The 13,007-nt window shown below is 44.2% G+C and overlaps 1 protein-coding gene across 1 annotated transcript in view; it reads left to right on the top strand.

The window, feature by feature from the left end:
• The first annotated feature begins 306 nt into the window (after positions 1–306).
• The window catches only part of LOC125484279, a 41,367-nt gene continuing 28,666 nt past the window's right edge, over positions 307–13,007 (top strand). The window contains exon 1 of the mRNA XM_048602357.1: positions 307–562. Within this exon, the coding sequence (XP_048458314.1) occupies positions 460–562 (103 nt within the window). The 5' untranslated portion in view covers positions 307–459. The remainder of the gene's footprint in view (positions 563–13,007) is intronic.

Consider the following 13,007-nt stretch of genomic DNA (forward strand, 5'->3'; position numbering starts at 1 on the left):
TTGCAGCATTCATGATATATTTGGGGTAAGATTGACCACCCCACCTAAGAACGAATAAACACTTATGGCTGACCCAGAGTTAACACCCCTGTCTAAGATCATTTTAAAAGTGCCCAACTGTTTTAATGGGAGATGCAGAACAATGCCCTGCATTTCCAAAGTCATCATTGCAGAAAATGCCACGTTTCCAAACACTCTTGGATTCTTGTTCTTTCTGTAACACCCTGGATGCCACGTGCCATCCAGGTGTCAACCTGCAAAACGTCGCGAGACTTTGGTCTGTATGTCACAAAAGGGGCAGGTGCGCCAAGGCGCGGGGCTGACTGTGTCTAGGTTCCAGGGCCGTGGGAACGTGCCATGGGTCGCAACTTGCTTGGCTCATTTTCCTGGGGTTGAGGGATATCTGCTGTTTCTTCCGCCAAATGACATTTTAACGCCTTTCCAGTTCCTCTTGGACAAATGTTGTCAAATTTCAAAAAAAAATTATTTCTTTACATCTTTATTTTTGAGACTATCCGGAACCCGGCGTTAATGAAGAAACCTGATGCAGACACTAGCATAGGTAAGATGTTCATTGTCTTATTTATTAGCATTTTACTTCGTATTAAAATAATTGTCTTTTTGGCTTTTTGTTAGAAGTAAGTGTATCGTTTGCATCAAACCTTGTTCAAAACAGAAATGTAGGATGTAGGTCGGAATTTATGATTAAAATAATTGGTTTACATCTTTTTTTTTGCTTCCTCGGTGCAAGTGGTGAAATGAATATTCAGTATTTGTATTGTTTGCTAGGCGTCCCAATAACCAAATTAGGTTCACTCGGTCTCGTTTTTTTTTCAACTCTGATTCTTTCGGCCGTCACATCAGATTTACTCATTGACATTTCTTAATCTTTCTTCACCTGTGGTAAAGTGCAGGCATGACCTTGTGTTGTTTTCCTCCTAGATGGAATATTTTATCTCAGGAATATAAATTAACATTGCATATGCTTGACAGATATTTTTCTTTGTTTGTGTGGGGGAGGGCAGGGTGTTAATAATGCCATTATAAATACATCTTCTAGGCCTTAATTTCTGAAATTTCTTCACTAATGCTCTCCACCTCCATACCTCAGTTAGCTTCAAGATGTTCTTCAAGACTTTTTTGTTAAGCAAGCTTTTGTTCACTTCTGCTAATGTCTCCTTCTTTGGGTATCAGTTTTTGCTTGATTACACTTTCATGAAATACTTTGTCACATATTTGCTACATTAAACACACTATTTAAATGCAGGTTGATATTGGACATGAAGGTCGGAGTTCACTGCATGCAATGACTCATTTAAAAGACTTATTCATTCACTAAACCCTCCTTAGAAAAGAGGACCTCCTCATATCATAGAATCCCTACAGTGTGGAAATAAGCCCTTTGGCCCAACAAGTCCACACCGACCCTCTGAAGAGCATCCCACCCACATCCATCCCCCTACGCTTTCCCTGTAACCTTGCATTTCCCATGACTAACACATCTAATCTACAGATCCCTGAACATTATAGGAATTTAGCATGGCTAATCCACCCAGCCTGCACACCTTTGGACTGTGGGAGAAAACCAGAGCACCCAGCAGAAACCCACGCAGACACGGGGAAAATGTGCAAATTCCACACAGACAGTCGCCCAAGGTTGGAATCAAATCCGAGTTCCTGGCGCTGTGAGGCATCAGTGCTCACCACTGAGCCACTGTGCCTCCATGCCTCCATGTCTCTTGTGTCTCATTTTCTCTGTAATTCTGAAACGTAATTCTTTAAGGGTGAATGCAGAAACTGTGTTTCCTCTGGCTTGGGATGTCTAGAACAAGGGTATGCAATGTCAGAATTATGGGCAAGCTGTTTTGGACTGAACTACTGAGTTCTTAGAACTAAAAGGCTAGTGAATCTTTGGAATTCTCAATCCCAGAGCAGTGGAAGCTTAGTCATTGAGTATGTTCAAGACAGAAATTTATGAACTAATAATTATTAATAATGCTAAAAAGGGATATAGAGATATCCCATGAAAATGGCATTGAGTTAGATGATTAGCCATGATCTAGGATGGTAGAATTTATTAATATACCATTTCAAGGACTGTGATTTTTAACAATATTTGATCAGCCTGTTCAGATGTGCTATGATGCAGTCTCCAGGACATTTGGAATGTTTACCCAGAGATCACAATGCCACAAGACTCCTAGAGCAGTGATTTTAAACATATGTAGACGAATAACAATAAGAAGCCTTAAACTATTATGTGATATATTTCTCACAATTTCAAGAAAAAGTCGTTTGTCCTTGTGGTCATATATGAAGCAGGAAACGTATGGGCAAAATGTGAAGGTGGGCTGCGATAATAGATATAAGTTAATGCTTTCCGTGAAGAGAAACTGAACTCAAATCATCAACTCTGCTTTCTCTTCACAGATGCTGCTAGATTTGCTGAGTTTCTCCAGCAATTTCTGTCTTTGTTTCAGTAATTCCATTACTTAGAGAATTGGGAAGTACTACAAGTATAATCCATTCCAAGGTTTCCGAATATTGTCTGCTGTGTCCTGCAGAGGACCTGATAGTTGTGCACTTGGGAGGACCACTATTAATTGTACTTCCACCCTAGAAGGTATGGAATTCAAATCTGTTGAAACATGGAAGCCCTTGATGTTATATAGCACAATTCTCTTAAGGTTTACAATCAGTGCTGTGTGGAGTTATCAGTAGCAGACAGGATATTGAATTTCACTTGCAGTATGATTTAGTATTATTAAAACATGCTATTTTACCCAAACAACTTGACTGTGGTTAGGCTTTGCTTAGAAAATTGAGCCCATTTTTGGTCACTGCACTAAGTGATTCAGAGGCATTGGGAAAGATTTAGTGGAGAAACACGATAATTGTACCAATCTGAAAAATCTTAATTACCTAGATGGATTTTTTAAAAAAAGTCGTGTCGACGTTCAAGGAGTGATATTTAAAATAATTAGGGAAACAAGCTTTTAACGTTGCCATGCTATTTCAGTGAGGAAAGATAGGAGAGATGAGAGGTCATGCTTCTAAATTGCCAAAGAATGGAATTAGGCTATAAATCATAAGATTATTTTCCTAGAGGATAATGAGCCTACAGAATAAGGTACATTTGGAAAAATGCTTATTGGCTGCATGCCTTTAAAAGACAGTTTGGGGCAAGTCCTGGCTCAGGCAGCTATCATAGCATATAAAATTAGCTGCAATATCAGTTAATGTGGTCAATGTGATTTCCTGAATCAGATATGCTTACCTAATGGTGTTTTACAGAGTTGTACGGACACTTTTTCCCTGAAAGCTTCTTTTTTTGCATCATTTAGAGTTGATGGTATGAGAGTTTTGTGAATCAAATTTTCTAACAGGTATCATTTTATGGAATAGGCTTCATGGACTAGCTGGTCATTTCCTGTACATTTTAATTTTCTCATGAGGACAAAAAGATTGCAACAAGTTGGGCTAATTGTACTTAAGGGGATTCTCAACTTCAAGATATGGAACAGGTTGCAGCATGATCTATGTCCAACAACCATGCATCCCCTGATTCTGTCCATCTGGTTAGCTACTGTTTCTCAGAATGGCTGTTTAAAGGTTTTCTTGCTGAGTTTTTTAAATTGCATACCTTTCTCTATCTCAGGTTCACATTGATGATGTGACAAATGGAAGATTTGGCATTTGGGACAGTATGCATTATCCTCGCTAACTAAAGCTTTGCCTCTGATGCAGTGGTGTCGTGGTAATGTCACTGGTCCAGCAATACAGTAAGCCCCAAACTAGCGTTCTGTGGACAGGTGTTTGTATCCCATCACAGCAAACAGTGAAATTTGAATTCAATAAAATCTGGAAGAGAGAGCCAGGTTGTGGTGACTGTGTCATTAAAACCTTGTGTTGTTCAGAGAGGGAAATCTGCCTTAGCTAGTCGAGCCTAAATGTCATTCCAGATCCACTGTGGTGTAGTTGACGCTTAACTGCCCTCTGAGAAATTAGGGATAGGCAATAAATGCAAGCCTAGTCAGCGACACCCAGTCCTATGAATTAATTTTGAAAAAAGATGATCCATAAAGGACAAGGTGTAGAGCTGGATGAACACAGCAGGCCAAGCAGCATCAGAGGAGCAGGAAAGCTGACATTTCGGGCCAAGACCCTTCTTCAGAAATGGGGGAGGGTAAGACTCCATTTTCTCCCCCTTGGTCCAGGAACTCCCTACCTACGTCCGTGACACCACCCACGCCCTCCACCTCCTCCAAAACTTCCAATTCCCTGGTCCCCAACCATGGATGTCCAGTCCTTATACACCTGCATTCCCCATGCAGATGGCCTAAAGGCCCTCTGCTTCTTCCTGTCCAGGAGGCCTGACCAGTCCCCCTCCACTGACACCCTCATCCGCTTAGCCGAACTCGTCCTCACCCTCAACAACTTCTCTTTCAATTCCTCCCACTTCCTACAGACGAAGGGGGTGGCCATGGGTACCCACATGGGCCCAAGCTATGCCTGCCTCTTTGTAGGTTACGTGGAACAATCCCTCTTCCGTAGCTACACTGGCCCTAAACCCCACCTCTTCCTCTGTTACATCGATGATTGTATCGGCGCCGCCTCGTGCTCCCACGAGGAGCTGGATCAGTTCATCCACTTCACCAACACCTTCGACCCCAACCTTAAGTTCACCTGGACCATCTCTGATACCTCTCTCTCCTTCCTCGATGTCTCTGTTTCCATCTCTGGCAACCACCTGGAAACCAATATCCATTTCAAGCGCACCGACTCCCACAGCTACCTAGAATACACCTCCTCCCACCCACCTTCCTGCAAAAATGCCATCCCCTGTTCCCAATTCCTTCGCCTCTGCCGCATCTGCTCCCAGGATGAGGCATTCCACTCCCGAACATCTCGGATATCCTTGTCCTTGTTTTTCAAGGACTGCAACATCCCCCCCCACTCAGTGGTCGAGAATGCCCTCAACCGTCTCTCCCGCATTTCCCACAACTCATCCCTCACACCCCCTCCTCGCAATAACAACCAAAACAGGATCCCCCTCGTCCTCACGTACCACCCCACCAACCTCTGGATCCAACGCATCATCCTCCGACACTTCCGCCATCTGCAATCCGACCCCACCACCAAAGACATTTTTCCCGCTCCACCTTATCTGCTTTCCGGAGGGACCACTCTCTCCAGGACTCCCTTGTCCGCTCCACACTCCCCTCCAGCCCCACCACACCTGGCACTTTTCCCTGCAACCGCAGGAAGTCCTACACCTCCCCCCTCAACCCCATCCCAGGCCCCAAGAAGACTTTCCACATCAAGCAGATGTTCACCTGCACATCTGCTGATGTGGTATACTGTATCCGCTGTTCCAGTTGTGGCCTCCTCTACATCGGGGAAACCAAACAGAGGCTTGGGGACCGCTTTGTGGAGCACCTACACTCGGTTCGCACTAAACAACTGCACCTCGCAGTCGCGAACCATTTCAACTCCCCCCCCCCCCCCCCCCGCCCCCCCCCATTCCTCAGATGACATGTCCATCCTGGACCTCCTGCAGTGCCACAACGATGCCACCTGAAGGTTGCAGGAACAGCAACTCATATTCCGCTTGGGAACCCTGCAGCCCAATGGTATCAATGTGGACTTCTCAAGCTTCAAAATCTCCCCTCCCCCTACCGCATCCCAAAACCAGTCCAGCTCGTCCCCGCCTCCTTAACCTATCCTTCCTCCCGCCTGTCCCCTCCTCCCACCTCAAGCCCCACCCCCATCTCCGACCTACTAACCTCATCCCGCCTCCTTGACCTGTCCGTCCTCCCTGGCCTGACCTATCCCCTCCCTAACTCCCCACCTACACTCAGCTTTACTGGCTCCACCCCTGCCTCTTTGACTTGTCTGTCTCCTCTCCACCTATCTTCTCCTCTATCCATCTTCTATCCGCCTCCCCCTCTCCCTATTTATTTCAGAACCCCCTTCCCCTCCCCCATTTCTGAAGAAGGGCTAGGCCCGAAGCATCAGCTTCCCTGCTTCTCTGATGCTGCTTGGCCTGCTGTGTTCATCCAGCTCTACAACTTGTTATCTCAGATTCTCCAGCATCTGCAGTTCCTACTATCTCCATAAAGGACAGGTTATTTTTCTGCAGTAACCTGGACCTGGATCCCAGCAAAAAAAAAAGTTGTCTTACTTTCCACGACCTGCTAAGCCAATTTTTCATAAACCTTTACAGTGTTTAATGAAAAAGTGGAATATCCTGTTTGTTCTGATGCATCCTTCAGTGAATTTATATTGGGAGGATTTCTTTTAATTGAGTCATGGGATGTGGGTGTACCTGCTGTGCCAGCATTTATTACCCATCCCTTGTTGAACTTGAGAAGATGGTGGTGAACTGTCTTCTTAATCCAATGCCATGTGTTTGCAGTGAAGGAACGGGAATATATTTCCAAGTCAGGATGCTGAATGGCTTGGAGGAAACTTGTAGATGGTTGCTGTTCCCATGTATTTGCTGCTCTTGTCCTTCTCGGTGACAGTGGCAGTGGTTGTGGGTTTAGAAAGTACTGCTTAAGGAGCATCATTGAATTTCTTCAGTGCATCGTGTCTAATTGCAGCCAATAAATGTTGGCACTGGAAGAAATCAGTGTTTGTAGATAAGGTGCCAAACAGGGTGACTCCTTTGTCTTGGATCCTGTCAAGCTACTACAGTGTTCTAGGGACTGCATTCATCCAGGCAAGTGGAGTGTGTTCCGTCACACTCCTGACTTCTACTGTATAGATGATGGACAGGCTTTGTGGAGTCAGGAGATGAGTTATTTGCTGCAGGATTCCAAACCTCTGACATATTCTTTTCACAAGTGTATTTGTATGGCTCACTCAGAACTGTTTCTGGACAATGGTAACCCATAGGAAGTTGATCGTAGGAGATTCAATGATGGTAACCCCATTGAATGTTGAAGGCCATTGCCTGGTACTTGTGTTACATGCATGTTACTGACGCTTTTCAGCGCAAATTTGGGTATTGTTCAGATCTTGCTACATTTGATCATAGACTGCTTCAGTATCTGACACTTCATGAATGGTCTGAACATTGTGCAAACATCGGCGAACGTTTCCACTTCTGACCTTTCAATGGAAAAAAGGCCATGAATGAAATAATTGAATTAATTGGACCTAGCACACTACTCTGAGCAACTTTTGCAGAGATCCCCATGCAGCTGAGATGTTTGGCCTTCAACAACCACAAATTTCTTCCTTTTGCCAGAGAGGAGTTTAACCTGCAGAGAATTTTCCCCCAAATCCCATTGATTCCAGTTTTGCAAGCGCTTCTTAATGCCACACTTGGTCACATACAGTCTTGATGTCATGACCAGTCTCTGTCACCTCACCTCTGGAATTCAGCTGTTTTGTTCATCTTTGTACCAAGGCTGTAATGAGGTCAGGAACTGAGTGACCCTGGTGGAAGACAAACTGAGTATAAGTGGCATGTTATTGCTCAGCACGTGCGAATTTGAAAGCACTGTTAATGATGCTTTCCATGATTTTACAGATAATCAAGAGTAACTGAAGGGGTAATTATTGGCCAGGCTAGATTTGACCGCCTTTTTCTGTACAGGACGTAACTGGCACTTTCCCACATTGTTGAGTAGATGCCAGTGTTGCAACTGTACTGGAACAGCTTAGCTAGGTGTGCAGCAAGTTGTAGCGTGCAAATCTGCAGGACTGTTGCCATAATACTTTTGGGGCAATAGCTTTGCAGTAGTCCATGTTTTCAGTCATTTATTGATATCATGTGGAGTGAGTTGAATTGGCTGAAGACTGATGTTTGTAATGCTGGGGATCTCCAAAAGAGGCTAAGGTGGATCATCCACTTAGCCCTTCTGGCTGAAGATTGTCGCAAGTGCTTCAACCTTATATTTTACACTGATGTGCTGGGCTATCCCATCATTGAGAATGGGGATATTTGTGGTGCCGCCTTCTCTAGTGAGTCGTTGAATTGTCCACCAACAGTCACACCTGAATGTGGCAAGACTGCAGAGTTTAAATCTGATGTGTTAATTGTGGAATCACTGAATTCTATCTCTCCCTTGCTTCTTATGTTGTTGGCATGCAATCATTTTGTTTTGTAGCTTCAACAGATTGACACTTCATTTTTAAGTATGCCTGGTGCTGCTCCTGGTGTACCTTCCAGCACTCTTCTTTGAGTGAGAAGGTTGATACCTCATCTTGGTGGTAAAAAGGTAGTGTAGGGGCTGTGCCATGAGAATACAGAATGAATTAGAGTACAGTTATATTGTTGCCTATGGCCCACAGATGGTCCATGGATACCCAGGCTTGAGTTGCTAGCTTTGTTCGAAGCCTAACCCATTTAGCACAGTGATTGAGAATGTGCCACATGACATTATAGAGGCCAATGTGAAGAAGGGACTTCATCTTCACAAACATCATGCAATAACCACCTTTCATGATAGTGTCACAGATATATGCATCTGCAGCAGACAAATTGGTGAGGATAATGTTAAGTATGACTTTCTCCCTCTTCGTAGTTCCCTCACCACCTGCTGCAGAATCAGTCAAGCTGCCATGTCCTTTAGGACTCAACCAGTTTGATCAGTAGTGCTGCTGAGCCGCTGTTGGTAATGGATGTTGAAGTCATTCACCCAGAATACATTCTGTGCTCTAGTCACCCTCAGTGATCCCAACAAGTAGTGTTTGATATGGAGGAGTACTGATTTGTAAGCAGGGAGTGGAGATAGACGTGGTACGTAAGAATCAGCGGGTTTTCTTGCCATATTTGACCTAGTGCCGTGAGTTTCCACAGGGTCCAGAGTCAATGCTGATGACTCCCGGGGTAACCTCCTTGTGGTGATATATCATTGTGCTGACACCACCTTTTCTGGGTCTGAACTGTCAGTGTGATAGGTATATTCAGGGATGGTGATAGAACATTGTCTGCATGCTGTGATTCCATGAGTATGAGTACGACTCTGTCAGTCTGCTGCTTGATTAGTCTTTGAGACAGCTCTCCCAATTTTTGAACGAGACCCCAGACGCTAACAAGGAGGACATTGCAGAGTTGATAGGTCTATGTTTGCTGTTGTCGTTTTTGCTGCCTTCGTCGATACCAGATGGTCCGTCCAGTTTGATCTTTTTGTGGACGATGTCACAGTTGATACAACTGAGTGGCTTGCTATCCAATTTCAGAGGACAATTAAGAATCAGTCACACTTCTGTGGGTCTGGCACCACTTAAAGGCCTAAAGAACTTTAATGAATTAGATAGTTTGTTTTAAAACAATTGCCAGTGGTTTCATAGCCATCACCAGACTTTTAATTCCAGATTTTTTTTTGATTCAAATTCCACCATCTGCAATGGCAGGATGTCCACTTTGGACCCCAGGACATTACCTGAGTCTCTGGATTACAGGCCATTGACAACAATTCCCACTTTTTGACTTCTGTAGTGCTTGGTGTCGCTATTTTCCTTTCAGGACTTTGTTGGCCCCAGTACTTCTTTGCACTGGGACAAATAATGGTCCTTCAACTGCATGATGAGTAATGAAGTTTATTTACCTGTCATGTCAGGGGATGCCTATGTGGTTAGTTGAGAGATGTGTTAGTGAAGTTTGGGTTTGGCATTACCTGGAGTAAATATTACCATAATGAGGCTGTAGCTTCCCATTCTGTGATGCTGTGCATATGTTTAATTTGGCATTTTACAGCTGTAATGTTGGAGAATCCATATTTTTAATTTGTTCATCCAATGTGGGTATTGCTGGCTAGGGCAACTGTTATTACCCATCCCTAACTGCCCTGCAGAACATGGTGGTGAGCTGCTTTCATGAAACACAGTCTTTGTGATTTAGGAATGCCCACAGTACTGTTAGGAAAGGATTTTGACCTAGTAACAGTGAAGGATTGGGGATATAGCTGCGTATCAGGATGGTGTTTGGCTGAGAGGGAACATGCAGGTGGTAATGTTCGCATGCATATGTTGCCTTTGTCTTCCAAAGTGGCAAACATCATGGATTTGGAAGGTAAAAGGAGCCTTGAAGAGTTATGTCAGCATATCTTATAGATGGTGTATGCTGCTGCCACTGCGCATTAGTGGCAAAGGGCATGAATGTTGAAGGTAGTGGATGGGGTACCAGACAAGTGGCGGTTTTTTTTTCCTGGACCCTGTGTTGTTGAAGCTGCAATTATTCAGGAAAGTGAGCATTTATTACCCTTCTGACTTGAGCCTTGTAAATGCTGGACAGGCATTGGGCAAGACAGAAGTTGAGTGGCTCGCTGCAAAATTCTGAGCCTCTGACCTGCTATTGTAGGCATTGTATTTGTATAACGGTTCATTTCTGTTTCTAGTCAATGGTAATCCCTAGGATGTAGACAATGAAGGATTAGATGGTAATGTCATTGAATGTCAGAAGGGGATGTTTAGATTCTCTGTCATTGAAGATGATTATTGCCTGGCACCGTGTAAAACACAAATGTTAGTTATCACTTGTCAGCTCAAACCAAAATATTGTACAGGTTTTTCTGCATATGCACATGGACTACTTCAGTATCTGAGGAATCATGTGTGCTGCTGAATATTTTGCAATCATGAATGAATATTTATACATCTGACTTTATAGTGGAGGGAAAGTTATTGAATTACCTGAGGATGGCTGGGGCTACAACACTACCCTGAAGGAACTCCTGTAGTGATGTCCTTGGGCTGGGGTGATTGGGCTCCAACGACCACAACCATTTTCTCTTGGTCTAAGCTCCAATCAGCAGAGAGCACCCCCCACCCCCGATTCCCATTGACTCCAGTTTTGCTTGGGATCATTGGTGCCACATTTAAATGCTGCCTTGATGTCGAGGGCAGTAGCTATCATCTCACCCATGGGATCCAGCTTTTCTGTTCGCGGCAAGGTTACAATGTGGTTAGGAGCTGAGTTGCCTTGGCATAACCAAATTGAGCAGCAATAAACAAATTATTCTTTGCCAGTGTTGCTTGATGGCATTACCAATGTTCTCACCCATCACCTTTAATTGATAATCGAGCTTAGATTGAAAGGGCAATAATTAGTTGGGTTGGATTTGTCCTGCTTTTTGAGCACAGGACAGACCTGGGCAATTTTCCACATTGTCGCAGGTAGATGTCAATGTTGTAGGTGCAATGGAACAGCTTGGCTAGGGACATGGCTAGTTCTTGAGCACAAGTCTTAAGTGCTGTTGCAGAAAAGTTGGCAAGTCAATGCAGTATCCAACATCTTCAGCTTTCCCTTTAATATTACAACAAGTGAATCAAATTGGTTGTTTGCTGGTATTTATAATTCTGGAAGCCTCATCTGCTCGGCATTTCTAGCTGTATATAGATGCAAGTTCATCATGCTTATCTTTTGCACCAATATGATAGGCTACCTGCTCTCTGAGAATGTGGATATTTGGGAGATTCCAGCCCCCTCCTAATTTTTTAATTGTCCACCACCATTCATGGCTAGATAGGGATGGCAGGACTACAAAACTTAGTTCAGATCCATTGGTTGAGGGATTGCTTAGCCCTGTCTGTGTTCTGCTTCCATTGTTCGGCATACAAGTAGTCCTGTGGCATCACTAAGTTGATCCTCATTTTTAAGTATGCTTGGTACTGCTAGTATGTCCTCCTCTCCATTGCATGATCCTTGTCGAAAAGTAATTCCCATTACAGTGAATTCAGTCAAGGCAGACTGAATGGATCGAAGATCAAAGTTTGCATTATCATGGTAGCTACAATTGCAATCTTAATATTAACCAATCTCTGCTCTCCTGCCTGCTCTTCCAGGATGACCACCTTCTGTACTATGATCTGCAGCTAAGTCATTTGCGGATGTAGTTTTTGCACAAATGTGGGTTGTGGATTCACAATGTTACAGGTAGTACATTGACATGGATTAAGAATAGGCTCATGAGCAGAAAACAGTGAGTGGGGATAAGGGACAAAACAGAAGTTGCTGCAAAAGCTCAGCAGGTCTGGCACCAACTGTGAAGAGAAATCAGTGTTAACGTTTCGGGTTCAGTCACCCTTCCGCAGAACTGATGGTAGCCAGGAAAATGTCAGTTTGTATGCAGAAGATAGGGTGGGGATACAACCCAAACAGAAAGAACAGTTGGACAGACGGAGTGGATAACGATCCATTTGGGAGAGTGAATAGCCATTAATGGAGATTGTTAGTGCTAGCGTGTAATGGCAGACTATGTGATAACAAGGCCTGGTGTGTGGGTTGGGGGTTAGGACATGGGAGGGCTCAGGCCCTAAAATTATTGAACTCGGTGTTGAGTCTGGACAGCTGCAGGGTCCCCAAGCAGAAAATGAGGTGTTGTTCTTCCAGCTTGCACTGAGCTTTGCTGGAACACCACAGCAAGCCTGAGACAGAGATGTTGGCTAGGGAACAGGGTGGTATGTTGAAGTGGCAGGCAACTGGAAGCTCAGGGTCTTTGCTTGCAGGCAGAAATAGATATTCTGCAAAGCAGTCATGCAGTCTGTGCTTTGATTCCCCAGTATAGAGGAGACCACATTGTGAGCAGTGAATGCCGGGAGATCATCAAATGAAATGAGGTCAGTGACCTTAGTTAACACAATGGTCTGATGCTCCATGGTGGGGTCATGGTCCAGGGGAAATAGGAGGAGGTATCAGAGAGCTGGCGCACAGCTTCTTCAGTGTCGAGGCCAGTACGCCATACTTCGACAGCACCACCCTCTCATTTCATCTGGTAATCTTCCCCGTCCCCATTCCCAATAGCTTTGAGCTCCCTAAGTGTTTTCTTTTAAATTAGGTTAAAGAGGAATGAGTGGGTGAGGTCAGGCTAACACAGACCCAGGATTTTAGTTGTTTTCATTTGGTGTCAGGAGCTGACTGTCGAAGATGATAGACACAGCTATCTCTCCACTGCACCAAAAAGTTTGAGTTCCCTCTCTGCTGTTCAGTTGATTCTTCATGTGTTCCTTTCTCCTGGACTGGAAGGGAAGTAGCATGTGAGGAGAATGTGTTT

This window comes from Rhincodon typus, chromosome 10 (genome assembly GCF_021869965.1).
Source record: "Rhincodon typus isolate 14 chromosome 10, sRhiTyp1.1, whole genome shotgun sequence".
Lineage (NCBI taxonomy): Eukaryota > Metazoa > Chordata > Chondrichthyes > Orectolobiformes > Rhincodontidae > Rhincodon > Rhincodon typus.